The sequence below is a fragment of the Neofelis nebulosa genome, chromosome 17 (assembly GCF_028018385.1).
Source record: "Neofelis nebulosa isolate mNeoNeb1 chromosome 17, mNeoNeb1.pri, whole genome shotgun sequence".
Lineage (NCBI taxonomy): Eukaryota > Metazoa > Chordata > Mammalia > Carnivora > Felidae > Neofelis > Neofelis nebulosa.
The window spans coordinates 10,353,160-10,372,035 of record NC_080798.1 but is presented as its reverse complement, the minus strand read 5'-3'; the positions used below and the strand labels follow the sequence as shown (position 1 = coordinate 10,372,035).

Genomic DNA, 18,876 nt, shown 5'->3' with positions numbered 1-18,876 from the left:
TCAGCCCAGAGCCCGACGCGGGGCTCGAACTCACGGACCGCGAGATCGTGACCTGGCTGAAGTCGGACGCTTAACCGACTGCGCCACCCAGGCGCCCCTGTTTATATGTATTTTAAAATAGAACTCTGTGATGGCAGTTTTCAAGATCATTTCATTTAGCATAATAGGTTTCAGCCACGCTTCCTTCTACCACAGGGCTTTTGCAAATGCCTTTCCATTCCCACAGCCTGGCGCTTTCGTTCCATAACCCTTATTTGTTTTTCTGCTTTGTATTTTGCTTGTATTTATTGGTATCGTTATCATCAAATCATTTTTCTACTGAGACCTATTTAATTTCTCTTTTGACCGTTAGAATGTTTTCTTGAATATTTTTAGGCACACACACTTGCTTACTCATGCAGGTATGTCTGAGGTGTGAACACAGAATTCAGGAGAGCCAGAGTGGAAGTGGGTCTTTTAGCTTTGCTCTGACCTCTTTCAAGTGCAGGGAGTATGTGTCACTCATTGCTGTGTCCCCAGTGCCCAGAGGAGCCACACAGTAAGTGCTTAATAAATGTTTATTGGATTTGAGTGGTCCTCAGCTTCCTTTAACAAACAGTAAACCTTGAATAATCACATTTCTCCTAGAAGGTGAAGAGCTACTGCCTTGTAATTTAAAGCCAACATTTTTTCTTCCTAACCAGTTCTGCCTTTTTTCAACAGAAAGTGGTCTTCTGCTCCGTGAAGGAAGCGCTGGAGGTGGACTGGAGCAGTGAGAAAGCGAAGGCCGCTCTGAAGCGCACAGCTTCCGATTACTTTCTCCTTCAAGGTGAGGGCTTAGAGCAGAGCTTCCGGATGAGCGCCATGTGCTCGGATTGCTGCGGCTTTGGCTGTACAGTCCAAGGGATTTCTTGGTGTTTGCCCCAAGTCGAGCTCCTCACAAGCTGGTTCTCAGTGTCCCCCCCCCCCCCCCCCCCCACAAGAACATCCAGGTGGATGGAGATGAGGCCCCTCACTGAGCTCTGTGTAACCCTGACCCATTCTCAGGGAGACTGAGGTCGACCTGTCGTTTGTATTTGTAAAGTTTGCAGAAATGTAATTTTGGGCGCAGTGGACAGTCTTCAGCCTTCCTTTCTCCAGGGCTGGGTAAGGAGCCACATCCCCACCTCCTTCCTTCTAGTTGTCTGCGCAGACTCCGGGAACACCTCCTACCCCATATCAGGACAGGTGTGGCTGTTTGTGATAGCTACACAAAACCAGGCGCTGTGTATATAGATTGAAATGGAAATACGTAAAACTGTATAAAACTTCTTAATAAACTGAAGATTGGAGGAGGCTAAGGTTTATATCTTCATTAGCTAGGAAGAAAGCGTTTCCCATATTATCAGTGGTGTTCGCCAGATCGGGGTTGGGAAGAACTAGTTCAGAGCACTTAGTATCCATTTGTGTAGAAATCATCCAGTGGGTTAGGTGGGAATGAGTCTTACGCACGTGAGTCTGCTAGGACTCAGAAAACACCTCCTTCCCTGGACTGGGACAGAGCAGCAAGCGAGGGAGTGCCCTCTCCAGTCCAGGGTTCAGCATGAGCTTGGGGCCTGTGCCATCGGGAGAAGCTGATCACTCAGTGCCTGGCACTTCGAGAGCCCTCAGTAAACAGTGGCCATTAGTTTGCAGAGCCTTGGGGTATAGCCTGAGCGGTTCTGGCTGCGGCTTATAAAAGCGGTCATCTGGTATTTGAGCTTACCAAAATCGGGTGATACTCAGCTGAGGGCAGTTTTGCCCGCCAGGGGGCATTAGCAGTGTCCAGGCGATTTTGGTCGCTTGGGCTGGGGGCAGGTGGGGTGGGGAGAGGGCAGGCATGTTGCTAAATATCCATGGTGCAGGACAGCCCCCGACGAACAAGGTTATCCAGCCGCTAGCGTCAGTAGCGCCATGGTGAGAACGTGATCTAGCCCTTTGCAGCTTCTAGAGTATTTTCTCCTCCCATCTCATCACAGCACCCTTGTGAGGTAGACAGGGTGGGAGTTCTCCCCAGCTTGGTCTCTTGAGGTGAGGAAACAGAGACCTAGAAAGGCTCAGTGTTTTATCTAAGAGGATGCCGGTTGGCAGTGACAAGGGAGGTAGGACCCTGACACCTAATACCGTGTGAGACCCGTGAGAGCTGCAGCCCGGCTCCATTCTGAGTGCTTCTAGATAGGAGCTTATGGGACCCTCGCCACACTCGTGTGAAGCAGCTGCCGGTCCCCGCGTACAGCTGTTGTAAAAGGCACGGACCGATGAAGGCCCAGACCTGCAGTCATCCCTGCCCTTGGGAGGCCGTCGCTGAGGCGGGAAGGCAGAACTAGTAACCTGGAAACGGTGTGGGGGGAAAGTCTGTATTTAATCCAGGCGCTGCTGGCCTTCACCGTCAGAAGTTACAAGGGGCGGGGGGAATAGAGCGTCGCGAGGAAGAAGCTGTCGTTTTAGTGCTGTGACCTCTACGGCAGGCAGTGGTGCACGGTTGTTCAGAACAGATCTGGTTTCTCGGTCCTGGTTTTGTCATTGTTTTTGGTGGCTGATAGCCACGGAGTTAAATTCCCTGAAGCTCACTCAAGTTCACCTCTGACCTTGGGGGTGTTAATAGCACTTGCCTCATGGGATTTTTGTGAGGCTTGTATACGGGCAAAAGGCTCCACACAAAGTGAGGAAGTCTTAGAGACCTGCGTTGTCTGTGAAGTTGGGGGCTTTGGTTTTGTTTTGGGGTTTTTGTTTTTGGCATGAGTACTTTGCAACTGCGGAGAAGTTTTGGGATTGACTCAGTTTCCCTTAATTCCATACTTGAGTCGCTATTCCCACTGGATTTTAATTTTCTGCCTGTGACACTTTGTTGGGTAATACATCCCCTGTGTTTGTTTACTTGTCTCTTCTAAGTGGTACTAGTTACGTTTTCGGTTTCAGGGTTCAGGGCTTTGGATTTGAACGACGTCCATTAGTTGACAGTCACAGAAACTTTTTTACTGTAGTAAGAAACATACCATACAGTGTGCTATCTTAATCTTTTTCCCATGTACAGTTCTGTAACGGTCATAGAATTCTAGAAGGAGGCGGGCCCACATCGCCTCCAGGCCAGGAATGACAGGTGTGGGCTTGCCACTCCTCCCTCTGCCCGCCTCACCTGTGGCAGACGTGGCTGTGAAGGACCCTCATCGTTGGCCCGCGAGTCCAGATTGTCAGACCGGTTTCCCTGAGCCTCAGGACCCTTGCAGTGAGTGACACGAGAGGGGAAGGGAGTCTCCGTCACTGTAGAACAAATTAGTGGTGTAGTGTGGGTTTCACACCCACGTCTCCGGAGTCTTCAGGGGCTGGTGCCTTCACCCCCCCACCCTGTGCCCTTCCTGGCTGTTTTTGGAGATCCGCCGCAACCTTTCCTGGGCTTTTCTCTCTGCAGCAGGTGACAGGTTCTGACCTTTCGTGTGTGGTGTCCTACACGCATCCCTGCTGATGTGTTCACTTGGTCTCCGGGCTCTGCTGTATCTTTGCAGAAGGGCCGCAACTGGAGCCACAGGGCGTGCTCCAGGTGCAGTGAGCTCGAGGGCCAATTTGGCTTCTGGGAGCTTCTCTGAGAATGCATACTTGATTAACGCCCTCCGCTGCCTACTGGACTAAAGTCCTGGAAGTAGAGGGAAATGGCCCTTGTGACCTGGTTACGCCAGCAGCTTAGAACGCTCCGCCTGTGGGTGTGGACCTGACTCTGTGAGTGTATCATCTCCATCTTACATCCAAAGAAATCTTTGGATGTTTTAGAAGTGTTTATTTTAGAGAGAGAGCATGAGCAGGGAAGGGGCAGAGAGGGAGGGACAGGATCCGAAGCGAGCTCTGCGTTGACAGCAGAGAGCCCGGTGCGGGGCTTGAACTCACAAACCATGAGACTATGACCTGAGCTGAAGTCAGACGTTTTAACTGACTGAGCCACGCAGGTGCCCCTTCTTTCAGTTTTTCTGCCCAGCCATTCATGTAGCTATGAAAGTGTCCTGTAATTTGACCTCACTGGATTCACGCAGCAGAGCGCACCAGCTCCTACGTGGGAAGTTTCCTTCTGCCAAATACACTTGCCATCAACTGTCTTTGTAACCTTGGGCAAATAACTTGCCTCTCTAGGACTTTGTCCCCTTACTTATAAAATGATAAGACTAAGTTGGCGAGCCTGTCGCTAAAATCTTTTCTCAGTCTAAATAATCAGTGTATCCAATAAAATACGAACTTCTTGTGGCTTGTATTTCTGTTTATTATTTTTATACTTTTGATTAATAACTTTTTTATTTTTTATTTTGGAATAGTGTCACATTTATTTACTTTTTAAAATTTTTTCTTTAGTTTTGAGAGAGAGAGAGCGAGTGTGAGCGGGGGAGGAGCAGAGAGAGAGGGAGACACAGAATCCAAAGCAGGCTCCAGGCTCTGAGCTGTCAACACAGAGCCCGACGTGGGGCTGGACTCATGGACCGCGAGATCATGACCTGAGCTGAAGTCAGCCGCTTAACAGACTGAGTCAATCAGGAGCCCCTTAATTAACAACTTTATTGACCTATGATTTGTACCAGAATATTTACTTATTCTAAGTGTGCTTCTTTTAAAAGAGTTCTAGAAATCATTTCATTAATTCAAACAGAATATCCTCTAGGTAGTCCTGAAGTTCACTTTTAACTAGAATCATTATTTTTGCCCAGTCTGTTTTGATTGCTAACCATAGCAATAAAAGCACAGCCCGAATAGAGGCTGATGGTCTCGTGTCATGGAAAAAGCACAGACTTTGGGGACTACCAGAGCTGAGCTCAGATCACAGCTCCGCGCCTAGCTCAGGTGGCTTAACCTTTGGTACGTGAGCTTCCAATCTAGGTTACTGACTTGGGCTTAAGGGAGCTAAGGGATAAATAACCCTGCCTTTCCTCAGCTCTAAGAAAGGTAATGAGATGGTGAATGGGAGAGGTGAGTGTCAGGGGCACGACTTCTATACTATTTAATATTCTCTTTTGACTCTTCTTCAGAATATTTTCTGATCAGATATTGAGGAGGACTGAGATTTTTTTTTTAATTTTAACTGGTTTTACTTTTTATTCTTTAAAATTTACATCCAAATTAGTTAGCATCTAGTGCAACACTGATTTCAGGATTAGATTCCTTAGTGCCCCTTCCCCATTTAGCCCATCCCCCCTCCCACAATCCCTCCAGTAACCCTCAGTTTGTTCTCTATATTTAAGAGTCTCTTATGTTCTGTCTCCCTCCCTGTTTTTATATTATTTTTGTCTCCCTTCCCCTATGTTCATCTGTTTTGCATCTTAAAGTCCTCATAGGAGTGAAATCATATATTTGTCTTTCTCTTGTCTATTCGCTTAGCATGATACCCTCCAGTTCCATCCACGTAGTTGCAAATGGCAAGATTTCATTCTCTTTGATTGCCGAGTAACACTCCGCTATATATATGTATACCACATCTTCTTTTTCCGTTCATCCATCGATGGGCGTTTGGGCTCTTTCCATACTTGGGCTATTGTTGATAGCGCTGCTATAAACATTGGGGTGCATGTGACCCTTTGAAACCGCATACGTAGTAGTGCAATTGGTGGGTCATAGGGTAGTTCTGTTTTTAGTTTTTTGACGAGTCTCCATACTGTTTTCCCAGAGTGGCTGCACCAGCTTGCGTTCCCAGAGAAGATTTTTGTATTTTTTTTTTTTTAATTTTGTTTTTAATGTTTACTTATTTTTGAGAGAGAAAGAGAGGAAGAGCACGAGCAGAGGGAGGGAGACACAGAATCCAAAGCAGGCTCCAGGCTCTGAGCTGTCAGCACAGAGCCTGATGTGGGGCTTGAACTCACCATGAGGTCATGACTTGAGCTGAAGTCGGATGCTTAACTGACTCAGCCACCCAGGCACCCCAGCTGTTTGTTTTTTTTAAGTCAAGGTTTGTATACCTGAAATTGATGTAATTCTAAAATGGCCTTGCTTTTGTTTTATAAAGTCAAACAGTGTTAACATTTGACTTCAGGGTGTGAGATGGCCTTGGGGAATATCCAGGTGAACGGTCAACTTTCTAGACACTACTGTGGTTTTCATGTGGCATGTGAGAGTGGTTATTGTGCATTTCACTACTTGCTGCCTTGCCTGGCACCATGCTGAGCATCTGACATATTGTCTTCCATTATCATGACATCCTTTGAAGTGTGGTTGTTGTCCCGCTTTGTTGAAAGAGACCAAGGTTGAGCATGGCTGTGATTTGCTCAGGCATATGCTGGGTTTTATAGACAGAACCAGGATTGAGACCATGAGGTCTGTTTGACCCATGGACTCTGCTCTTCACATCTGTTATATGCACCTCTAAGTGATTTCGTTACCTTTCAGATCAGGAGCTCTGCCTTTTAGGGAAATAGGATGGCCACTACAGTACAAAAAACCCTGGTTCAAGTATATATTAGGCACAGAGGTGCTCTGAATTCTGACCCAGATAGTTTTCTTCCTTCCCTAAAAAACACTTGAGTTTTATTTTTGTTGGGAATAATATCACAGTAAGCAATTTTCAGAGAATTCCCAGTGATGTAAAAAAGTAAGTTTTCTTCATTAAGCCCTCCCTATTTCCACACCTCTTCCAATTTGTCAGGGAAACTACTAAGAATGTGTTGCCTGTCTTCTTGCAAAATGATTAACAATTACAATCACGCATGTGTGTACGTAACCAAACTTTTCAACGCTGTCGGGCAGCTTGCTTTTTTTCACCGGATGGCCTTACATGATCTGGAGAGATCTTGGAGCATATATAGAGTGACTTCACATGTCTTGTTGGCTGCATGATGTGTAGTGTTCCTTTGGGTGTACCATTGTTTGTGACCAGTTTCATCTTAAAAGGCCATGTAGGTTGTTTTCAGTTTTTCCTAGGCCTTGGAATTTGTTCCTGAGAGCCTTTCTAGGATGGTGTCTTACACATCTCATGAAACCTTAGGAGTTCCTAATGAGGATGGAGTGTTTGCTTGGCTATGATGTACACCTGAGAAGACCTCACAGGGAACCTGACTTTGTGTCCCCATTGTCCTGTGGAGCATATAGTAGGTGTTCCATAAAGAAATATTTTTTTGCCCTAGTGACTGACTCGGGCTCCTCTGGTCATTTGCTCCCCTCTAGAGGGAGAAGGGCCTGCCCGCTGGTGTCCCTGGAGGACCATCTTGCCAGCCTGCTCCTCTAGGCACCCATCAGACTCTTGATTCCCACGTCGCCCTGGCCTGCCCCTCACACGGAGGAGTTTCTTACCACCCCATTCACAACAGCCTCTGATGAAGCAGCTGCCCTGGGGGTGTGTGTGTGTGTGTGTGTGTGTGTGTGTGTGTGTGTGTGTGTGTGTTGCCTCGTTTGGGTGTCGAGTGTTTTTCCAGTTTACTTCATAAGACAGTGGCCAGACTGCATGCTTCCTGCTGCATTTTTCCACTATCTTGAGAGTTGGCCTCACCATCTGTGAGCAAAAGGTCTCATCTTTTTATTATTCTCCCATGGCATGTTGCAAAACATTAAGCGTGAGCTGGTTTCCTGTGGCAAAAAGTTGACTTTGATTTGTTCTTTTTGAGGTTACTGTGAGTTTATCATAACAGGAGTGCTAAAAATATCAGGTCTAGTATGGAAACAGCATTCACGTACCAGCATGAACCAATACCATGCAGGTTTAGCCCAGAGCAGGAAGAAATGGCCTTCATCACAAGATGAGAATTACTTAGCAGAGAATCCTTGGCAATCTGAACTTTCTTAGTCTCTGTTCTGATGAGTTGTGGAAAAGTACTTAGGCCATTTTTGAGCCATAGAATTAAAGCTGAAAATAATCTTAACCAAACATTGTTTGAGCACCTGCTATGTGCCAGATCCTGTGCCTGGGAATCCTCATCAGATCCTTGCCAGTGGAAAAGAGAAACATAAACAGTTCTCCTCCTCTTGAGGAGAGCTGTACCAGAGCCGTGGAGATGGCGGTCATGTTGTGCTATTCTGTTCTCCAGCCTGTGTGAATTACTCCGTAATAAACTGCCACGGAGCTCAGGGAACTGGGGGTCTGGCCGTCTTTGGGGAGCTGGAAAGTCTTCACAGAGGATGAGACATCTGAGCTGGCTTTTAAAGACGAGGGGGGCGGGGCACCTGGATGACTCAGGCTGGTTGAATGTCCGACTTTGGTTCAGGTCATGATCTCACTATTCCTGAGTTCGAGCCCCGCGTCGGGCTCCGTGCTGACAGCTCAGAGCCTGGAGCCTGCTTCCGATTCTTTGTCTCCTTTTCTCTCTGCCCACCCCCACTCACACTCTGTATCTTTCTCTCTCAAAAATAAATAAGCATTAGAAAAAAAATTTTAAAGAAAAAGAAGGGATTTGCTAGGGGCTGAAGAGAGGCAAGAATATAGCAGGTGGACGAGCAGTCTCTGCACCAGGTCGCTGGCGCCAAGACCATGGTGTAGCGAGGCTGGAGCTCGCCGGGAGCTGGCTGGAGGGAAGGTCATCAGGGCCCTGCTCTTCAGCCTTTAATTCTCTCTCTCTCTCTCTTTTTGTTAAGATTGGATTTTTAAGTGATCTTTACACCCAATGTGGGGCTTGAACTCACGACCCCAAGATCAAGAGCCACACGCTCTTTCAGCTGAGCCAGTCAGGCGCCCCCAGGCTTTTATTCTTTTTTTTTTTTTTTTAAACATTTTTTTTTTTTCAACGTTTTTTTTTTATTTATTTTTGGGACAGAGAGAGACAGAGCATGAACGGGGGAGGGGCAGAGAGAGAGGGAGACACAGAATCGGGAACAGGCTCCAGGCTCCGGGCCATCAGCACAGAGCCCGACGCGGGGCTCGAACTCACGGACCGCGAGATCGTGACCTGGCTGAAGTCGGACGCTTAACCGACTGCGCCACCCAGGCGCCCCCCAGGCTTTTATTCTTAATAGCAAGTCATTCCCCAACTGGTAGGATGTCAGAATCCCTTAGGGAACATTTGAAAAATACAGATACCCAGGTTCTAGCTCAGATTTAGGGGATGGAAGTAACTAGGTGAGGCTGGCATCTCTGCATGTTTGTGCAGCCCCCCGGTTTCTGAAGGCTCAGCCAGTTAGAGGGACACTGCCACAGAGAAGGCCATCCCGTGTCCTGTGTCACAGCTTTGGGTCACTCGTTGTGTTCTTACTTTACAACATATTAAGTATTTATTTTGAATGGGGCTATTACTACACTGAGGCAGGAAAAAAGGAACTAACCCAGGTAGTTTTTGAATATATACTCTCAGACTGAAGAAAAAAGAACTATAAACAAATATTGGACTCAAGTTAGTTGGTTTGTTTTTCACAGTGGTATATGGATTAGCACTTCTGAAACTAGTTAGTTCTAGAATGGAGCAAATTGGTAAATACATTGTGAATGATGAGAATCAGGTTTTTTTATTGCCAGAAAAGGGAGTTCCTAGAAGTATGGAAGGTGGGAGAGTCTAGGAAGAGCCCTGTGGGATCAGATGGGAATTGGAGTCACCAGGTAAACTCTGGTTTTTCTGTGTAGGTACACAAATAGACATGTGTATGTATGTGTCTTCACATGATAGGTATGTATTTCCTAGTTCTGTTTGCTGAGAGGGCTGAGAAGCAAAGACACTCTGGTAGCAAGCCGTGAATACGCCTCGTGCCCAGACCCTGATTGTTGATCTCCCAAGATCTGAGCTCAGAGAAATGGCTGTTTCTGGGGCTTGGGTTGGAAAATTACAGGTGAGCTGGGAACATTCTATGCCAGAAAGTAAGGAAGCACTCAAAGAATGACAGGTCATGTCAAGGACACAGGAGTCAACTTGAAGGGGCTCCTCCTGGTGAAATCTGGGAAAGTTGGAGGATCAAGTAAACAATAGATTATAATCCTTAAATAAATTAATTTAAAAAATAAAAATAAAAGAATATGGGTCAAAGAAACATAACCCACAGAATAAAAAAGAGTCCATGAATCTTGTTGATACTTAAGTGAATAAGTAAATAGATGGGGGGGAGGGGAAAGTTCTCCCCCCACCCCCCCACCATAGAAGAATAAAGCAAAATCTGTATATGACCATGACCATAGTAGTAAAAATTGTCTCCGTCAAGAATCCTTGATGGATGCTAAAACTAATGGGAAGGTTTGCTGTGAAACAGAAGCGGTATCTCTTCCCAAGGTAGTTTTTATTTTATTTTATTTTTTGATGTTTATTTATTTTGAGAGAGAGTGCACAAGTGGTGTAGGGGCAGAGAGAATCTCAAGCAGGCTGTGCGCTGTCAGCGCAAAGCCCAGTGCCGAGCTCCATCTCATAAACCCTGAGATCATGACCTGAGCTGAAATCAAGAGTCCGATGCTTAACTGACTGAGTTGCCACCCAAGTGCTGCCACCCCCCAAGTTAGTTTCTAACTAATTGCAGAGAGAGACTTTAGAGAGCCCTGGCAGATTGTATCTCAACCAAGAGATCAAAGCCGATGCTCCAGAAATGGGACAAATAGAGCTCATGCCTCCTGAGAGGATGCACTGAGAAGGACACACCAGCAGTCCGAACTCCCTGTCCAAAGTGGGTAATGTGAGTCTGATTATGAGGAAACCTCAGACAAACTCTGATAGAAGAATATTGTACAAAGTAAATGGCTTGTACTCTTCCAAGTGTCACTAAGGACCGAAGAATTCTCGTTCCAGATTAAAGGGGAAGAGAGAGACTGGTTAACTAAATGGAATGTAGGATTCTGGATTAGATTGGAAAGCGGGAGAGTTTTCTTTCCTTTTGCTCTCAAGGACATTAGTGAGACAGTTGGTAAAATTTGAAAAAGATGTGTAGATTAGATAATATCCTGTCAAGGTTAATTTCCTAGTTTGCCTAATTGTTTTGTGGTGATGTCAGAGAATGTTCTTGTTTTTAGGAAATACACTCTGAAGTATTTAGGGACAAATGCCAGATCATTCAGGAAAATAGAAGTATGTATAGATATAAAGAAGTACTGATAAACATGGAAGAATGTTAACATTTGGGGAATCTAGTGAAGTTATACAGGAATTCTGTCTAGTTTTTCTGTATGTCAAAAAAGTATTTCAAAAGCTAAAAATAATGAAAAGCGAGAACAATCTCCAAAAGAACTAATTCTCAGCACCTGGAATTATGTTAATATTTTATAGCTGATGAGTAATCATTGCAACGGGCTTTTTGATCTGTGCTGTGTCCGTAGAATGACGTGTTTAAGTAAATAACATCCTCATCATCTCTTCAAATGGTGGGGAGATCTGTATCTGTTATTTTCTGTGTACAGTTCCTCTAGAAAAGAGCCATATAGATTCCCTAGATTTTCAGGGGTGCCGAGAGACCCTTGCTGGGAGAGAAATACCGCTTATCACCGGTGAGAACAGCAAAGCCTTGGTGAATCAGGCAGGAGATGCTGTGCAAGGCTGGGATGGCCTCCATTTATGGGCCTTTGCTCTGCAAAAAAGAATTTCTCCTCTGTCAAGCAGGAGTGGTAGGCAGACTTCAGGGGGTGTATTTACATGTAAACAGTTCACACTCCAAGCAAGCCTTTAAGTTCTGTCTGGAGCTGGGCAGGACCTTATTAAAAAATACAAATGGTAGCCTGAGGACAAGTACTAGGCGGGGCTAAAGGCATAGATCTAGATGGTGGCCTCTGCAAGTCATTTCCCCCTACTGACCCTCATTGTTGGTTGTGGGCTGGATTAAAGATGAGGTGTCCCAACATGCTGTCTGTGTATACACAGAATGAATCTGTTGGAAACCAGTGCTCCAAATTGAGCTGTAAGTTTTATTCCAACCTATTTGCTGTATTCTCTTCTGCGGAGCTTTTGTCAAGTTCAAGTGCTTGATTGGTGGCTCCTTTCACCTAAAGCCCCAGACAAGCACTCTGTCTGATGCCAGAGTCCAGCCAGATGCCTCCCTCCTATTGAGATGATCTTGAGTTTTCCCATAGGATTGTCTCTCGCCAGCAGCCTTCATCCGTGGCATAGTCCTTTTACCAGCCTCTGCTTTCAGAGTTCCTCCTCCTAATCCATTTCCAGTCACCAGACTGGTCTGTCTAAAAAGTGAAATCCTTCCATGCATCTTTTTTCCCATCAGGATGCAATTTAAACTCCCTGGATTGGCATCCTAGACCTAGGACCTGCTGGCCTCTTTTTCTTTTTCTTTTTTTAAGTTATTTATTTATTTTGAGAGACAGTGTGAGTGGGGGAAGGGCAGAGAGAGAGGGAGAGAGAGAATCCCAAGCAGGTTCTGCATTGTCAGCGCAGAGCCCCATGTGAGGCTTGAACTCAACGAACCGAGAGATCATGACCGGAACCAAAATCAAGAGTCGGACACTCAACCGACTGAGTCACCCAGGTGCCCCGAGCCCTACATTCTTACTGAACTACTTGCTGTCACCCCATGTTGTCATCCCTTCATTTCTACACACATTTCCATTCCTTCTGCCTGCAACATCCTGCTTCAGCCCTTCCCTCTTACTCTCATCGCCCAGCTCCAGCGTTACCTCCAGGAACCTAACTCCCCTTATCTGAGTTGCGTTTCCTTCCTTGGTAATCCCATACCACCCTCCTGACAACATAGCTGACTTGACGTCTGTCTTGTGGGCTCCCTTGTCTCTTGACTGTCCTGCACAGGCCAGATGCAGAGCCTTGGTAAATGTGAATTGATTGCTGAGGCCACCTGTCCCAAGTTTGAAGAATTTTGCTAATTCTTAATCTGTGGCTTCATTAATTTCTTTGGGCTCATGTAAAGCCACCTAGATGGTGCCAATTTGCATAGTCTTTGTCCTTTCCCCCACTATGCCACCAGACCAGAATTACCTGGAAGCCCCACACTTGGCTGCAAGACTGTGCCCTAAGCATGTAAAGGATTGAGAAGGGTTTGCACTCTCCTTGGACCCCCCATGTCCACGGAGCAAGCAGCTCCTGTGTCTGCTAGGAGCTGGCAAGGTTAAGGACCTCCCTCAGGGAGTTTAGGATCTTTTCTAAGGTGGCGAATCTTGGTTTGTGAATCTAGCCAGTCCAAGTTTGGAGTTCACATTTCCTTTCTCCACCAGTAGAATCTTCTCAGTCACTTAAGCATTGAAGTCTCCAGCGTTGATCTGAAGGAAGAAGTTCAGGTCCCAGCCCTGCTAGGTATTTCCTAGCCTTGACGTCAGTTCCTTCACTTAGTGGCCTCTGTAGAAATGGAGGAAAGTTTGATAACTTTATACTCCTGACGATCTTGTATCCTTGAGCCTTTGAAATAGTTCTGTTTTCTCCTTTTTTAAATTGTAACGGTGAAACATATCAGAATATTCAGATACCTCAGAGGAAACCGCCATTCATTGTGTATTCTTCTAGAGCTTTTTCTTTTCTTTCTTTTTTTTATTTTTTAGTAACCTCTATGCCCAGTGTGGGGCACATGCTTCACCAACTGAGCTAGCTGGGTGCCTCTAGGACTTTCTAGTATCTTATACCTCATTCTCCATCTCTGTATGGATTCTGTTGCAAGGTGTCTTGATGATTTGTCAACTATTGTAGACTTCAGAAAACTTTTATTTCTTTGATCCCTCCTGCTTTAGTTTCCCCTGCCCCCACCACACTCCTTACTTATCTGTCTGCTTTTATGATATGTAATGATATGTAATTGTCTTGGTCTCTAGACCTCAGCTTGATTTGGTGATCAGTTCTCTCTCTCGCTCTCTCTCTTTTTTTTTTAATTTTTGAGAAAAAGAGTGTGTGTGCGTGAGCAGGGGAGGGGCAAAGAGCAAAGGGGACAGAGGATCTGAAGCAGGCTCCACACTGACAGCAGTGAGTCTGACGCGGGGCTCAAACTCATGAACCATGTGATCATGACCTGAGCCAAAGTTGAACGCTCAACTGACTGAGCCACCCAGGCACCCCAGAAGGAACTTCTTATTTTAGAACTTCACAACCTTTGCGAACCGGGTCAGAGGCAGCCATCGCTGTTTGGGCCTGGCATTCCCCAGTGGGTGTTTTGGTGTCCATCAATGACAAGAACTACTGAGGAGGAGACAGCCACAGGGAAATGAGTTCCGATAATGGGGCCAACACTTGAGTGCTTGTTGATTTGCTGCTGTCATGACCGCAGATGTTTAAAAATAATTTGTAGGAAGGGTGAAAGAAGAAAAGCAGTGGGGTTTTTTTGTTGTTGTTGTTTGGGTTTTTTGGTGCCACTGCCTTATCAGTGGTAGAGAACACAGACCACAGTCATTCAGAAAGGAAGGCAGTGCCATGTGAGAGAAGAGAGGTGAGGGGAAGGGCAGAGGTGACCCGTAAGTGTGGTCTGGCACCTTCCAGCCGGCAGCAGGTAGTCTGGCGAGAAAACCCACCCTGGTGAGGCACCTGCTCCACTCTTCAGTCTGACAAATGGGTAGAACCCTAAGTCTGCCTCATTGGGTCGCAAGGATTAAATGAAGGCCCGGCATATATTGTGCATTCGTAATTGTTGATTAAGTAAGTGTTTCACCTGTGTCAAAATCGCGTTAAATCTTCATAATGCCCTCGTGAGAGCATGTCTTACTATGGTCATCCACTTTCATATGAGGGTATTGAGTCTTAGATAGGCTAAGTCATTTGTCCAGGGTCACCAAACCTAGTAAGTGTTCAAGCATTGCCCCCCGCAGTCAGATTTTCATTACAAGGGACCCTCGAACAACACAGATTTAAAATGTGTGGGTACACTTACACGTGAAGTTTTTCTCGATGAATACAGGGCGGTAGCGTAAAATGGGTTTTCTCTTCTCCGTGATTTTCTTAATATTTTATTTTGTCTTGCTTACTTTATAGTAAGAACACAGTATATGATACACATACCATGAAATACTATTGTTTATATTGTTTGTAAGGCTTCTAGTCAACAGTAGGCTATTCGTAGTGAAGTTTATGGAGAGCCAAATGCCCCTAAACCCCTGTGTTGTTCAAGGGTCGACTATATTAGCATTACTAATAATGGCATTATGTCTGTTTTAAAAATCTGAACTTCTCAAAAGCCCTGTGACATTTCCTTATTCCACTTGGCAGATGGGAACCTGAGGCCCCTAAGAGCAGACTGTAATAATGGGCAGCATTGTCGGCGAGACCTGCCTGGTTGTCTGCTCTGCGGCCCCGGCGTCTCCCCCACCCCCGACATCAGCCTGTGCTTGCGCTCCTCTCGGGCCCCCAGCCCAGCTGCAGTTCTTGTCTGGCGCCTCCCATCTTTTCTCTGACTGTCAGACAACGGTCACGGGAATGTCCTGTGCCATCTTCCCTCGGTAAGAGCGGTTGGCAGAGAGCAGCAGATGCCCAGAGTCAAGGTCATGTGCCGCTCAAGTGCTGGGCTAGAGAAAAGGCCCTGTCTCCCTGCTGCTTGTGACCAGGCAGGGTGAGTGTGAATGCAGAGGGCCCTGTCAGAACCCCTCTGTGAGTAGAGGGTGACGTTGGCAAAGCTGATAGAGAAGGGGCCTTGCGGCGGGGGGCTGTGGGTCTCTCTCCTCGCCCTCCGCATAATTTGCCTCCGCATTTGAGAATTTCTTTGTCCTTCTCTTTTTATGAGTTACAGTCTTTGCATACTGTTCTACTTTCAAAGGTGAGATTCTAGCTCAGGAATCACTTGACATTTTTTAAAGGAGAAACAGAACACTTGGCTGGACCAGAGTTTGACTGAGTGAGTGGTCTGCATTATTCTAAACTGGTGGGCTCGGGGCGCCTGGGTGGCGCAGTCGGTTAAGCGTCCGACTTCAGCCAGGTCAGGATCTCGCGGTCCGTGAGTTCGAGCCCCGCGTCACGCTCCGGGCTGACGGCTCGGAGCCTGGAGCCTGTTTCCGATTCTGTGTCTCCCTCTCTGTCTGCCCCTCCCCCGTTCATGCTCTGTCTCTCTCTGTCCCAAAAATAAAATAAAAAACGTTGAAAAAAAAAAAATTAAACTGGTGGGCTCTGGGGTGGGGAGCCAAATCCATTGGAAGTGCTTTTTTTCTTGCTGACTAGCGTTTTTCCTACCTTGTCTCTATTCCCAGGAAGGCAGTGTAACATTGAGGTTCCGAGTGTGTGTGGTGGTGACCTTTGAGTCCATTGTGACTCTGAACCTCTAAGCTTCCGGTTCCCACCTCTAGAGCAGAGTGCTGATAGTTGTATCTGCCTCGTTCTATTTTATCTCCACGTGGTAGAGTGCATTTTGAATATAGGCTATAATAGGACTTATTTTATTTTGAGAGAGAGACAGCGTGTGTGTGAGGGGCAGAGAGGGAAGGAGAGAGAGGGAATCCCAAGCAGGTTCCACACCATCAGCACGGAGCCTGACTTGGGGCTCAAACTCATGAACTGAGAGATCATGACCTGAGTTGGATGCTTAACCAACTGAACCACCCAGGCACCCGAGAACTTTCTTTCTTTTTTCTTTTTTTTTTTTTTTTTTAAGATTGTGTTTTTGGGGTGCCTGGGTGCCTCAGTCAGTTAAGTGTCTGACTTCAGCTCGGGTTATGATCTCACGGTTCGTGGGTTTGAGTCCTGTGTCAGGCTCTGTGCTGACAGCTGCTTCAGGTTCTGTGTCCCCCTCTCTCTCTGTCTGCCCCTCCCCTGCTGTCACCCTGTCTCTCTGTCTCTCTCAAAAACAAATAAACATTAAAACAATTTTTTTTTAAGATTTTATTTTTAAGTAATCTCCACACCCAACGTGGGGCTCGAACTCACAACCCTGAGGTCAAGAGTCACGCACTCCACTGACCAAGCCAACCAGTGCTCCTGTAGGACTTGTTTTAAACCTAAATGTTGTAAAACCCATGTGACTAAAACCTGCTTAAACATAATTTTAATAGTTGAATACTATTCCAACCTCTCAACATATATTTTATGTAACCATCCTGTCACCTAACGTGAGGTTATTTCCAGATTTTCAGTGGTATAAATAACGTAGCAGTGACCATTTATACATAATTCAGTCACTGGCCAAGGGTCACGACCCTTCATAAAGATCCTGTGAACCACATTTTCTCACGGTTTACTGAGCATGTACACGCCCACCAGAGCTCTGAGTGACAGAGCAGTGCCCTCTGCCTTCTTGCTTAGGTTGAGTAACCTTGGCCTTTAATTTGGTAGGCAAAACATGTCATCTTGTTTTCAGGTCATTTCTGAGAAGTAGCACTTTCCTTTCCTTCCCCCCACCAACAGCTTCCACGCAGCTACTTCAGATGCTTTTCAGAAGAAAGTGAGACGTAAATAACAGGCAACTTTCTTTTCTGTTTTGAGCTGATACGTGATGAGGTCCTACACCGGGTTTCTCTGGTGAATGGTGGCTAGGACTTGGAGCTCTGGAGGGGCATTTCAGAGCAAGCCTGAGGCCGCTCCAGCGGGGAGCCTCTCTGGAGAGCAAGATCGAAGCACTCTGTGGCAGTGGTGACATTCAGGGCTTATGAGCATGCCCTCTGGATTGCAGGGCCTGGGGCTGTCTGGGTCCCTTCTGGGCCTCCAGCACAGCTCAGCACAGGGTGTGGGCGTGGAGTGCAGGTGCTCAGGAAATGTTTGTGGATGAAAAATGAATGAATGAATGAATGCATGCAAATACCTACTTATAAGTTTCTGCGTTAAAGAGTGGGGTAAAAGAAGGGGGAAGTGGGGGCGCCTGGGTGGCTTAGTTAAGTGTCTGACTTCGGCTCAAGTCGTGATCTCATGGTTTGTGAGTTCTGGCCCTGCCTTGGGCTCTGCCCTGACAGTGCAGAGTCTACTTGGAATTCTCCTTCCCTCCCTCCCTCTCTCTGCCCCTTCCCTGCTTACTTGCTCTCTCCCTCTCTCAAAATAAATAAACTTTAAAAAATGTGTGTGTGGTGGGGGGGGGGGGGTAAGGTAAGTCTTGTGGAACTGAGCTGAGCAGATGACCAGGTGCCTCCAAAGGTAGGAAAGAGTTTGAGAGGGCCAAACTCCCAGTGAAATGTCCCTGCCTTCTCCAATCCAGCTCTGTCCCCCTCCTTTGAGCTTCATGCCCATTGGCTGGCTTTTCTGCACCTTTAACCCTCAGCTATGGCCTTGAAAGCCAGACTTCATCTTGTTTCCCTCTTGAGGGCACACGTGGTGCACTGTGTATCTTTTTTTGTTTCTTGCTGGACCTTCCAGATCTACTGTGTTTGTAAATGACATGGTAAGGAACAGATCCATCCTGGCTATCTTGAAAACTCTGTTAAATTCTGTTAGTAGAAAAGCAGGCCTGGTTAGTTAGGATGTGTGAGGACCTTGTGTCAGTTGTTGTGAGCCCTCCTCTGTGTGACTTTTTCTTCCTTGGCCAAACATTGAGGCTTCCCACAGAGCAGATATTTTCTCAGTGCCTACCGTGGGGCGTGCCCTGCGCTGGGCATTAAGTAGAGAATAGTGAACAAAGCAGATATGGTTTCTGTCCCACAAGCACAAAAATCCAGGAGAGGAGACAGGTCAGTCCTTGCACAAGTGAATTTATAGACGCCTGTAAAATGCCATACTGAGGTCCAAGCATTGGAGGAAAGAGTGTAGGGTGTGGAGAGTATCAGGATTGTTCAGAGCCGAGTCTCTCTAGTCTCCAGAGCTGACAGCTGAATTAGCGATGGTAATAAGAGTTAAGTGGGAGATTTCAGCGTGAAGTGTGTCAGTTTCTCTGGGGACGTGCAAGCTGGGTTTACGGAGACCGCGGAAGAGCCGCCGTTCCAGAGTAGTGTCATTTACCCAGTGCTTACGCTGCTCCCTGTGCTGTCCTGGCTGCTCTCAGGGTATTAACTTCACTTCTTAAACCCCGTAAGGGAAGTGCACTTAGGATTCCCATTTTACAGAGCAACTTGGGTGTTGTCACTTGCACAAGGTCACAGTGAGTGGAAAAATGGGGATCCAACCCAGGCAGCCTGGCCCCAAAGCTGTGGTCGTCACTGCTGCCGTCTGCCAATTTCAAAGCTCCTCAGGCTCTGAAGAG

At 46.5% G+C, this 18,876-nt stretch overlaps 1 protein-coding gene across 3 annotated transcripts in view; it reads left to right on the top strand.

Moving 5' to 3' along the window:
• SAE1 (SUMO1 activating enzyme subunit 1) overlaps window positions 1-18,876 on the top strand; it is a 75,234-nt gene that overhangs the window by 35,404 nt on the left and 20,954 nt on the right. For all 3 annotated transcript variants that reach the window (XM_058709534.1, XM_058709533.1, XM_058709532.1), the window contains one exon: window positions 703-808. In XM_058709534.1, coding sequence (XP_058565517.1) covers window positions 703-808 — 106 coding nt within the window. The remainder of the gene's footprint in view (window positions 1-702; window positions 809-18,876) is intronic.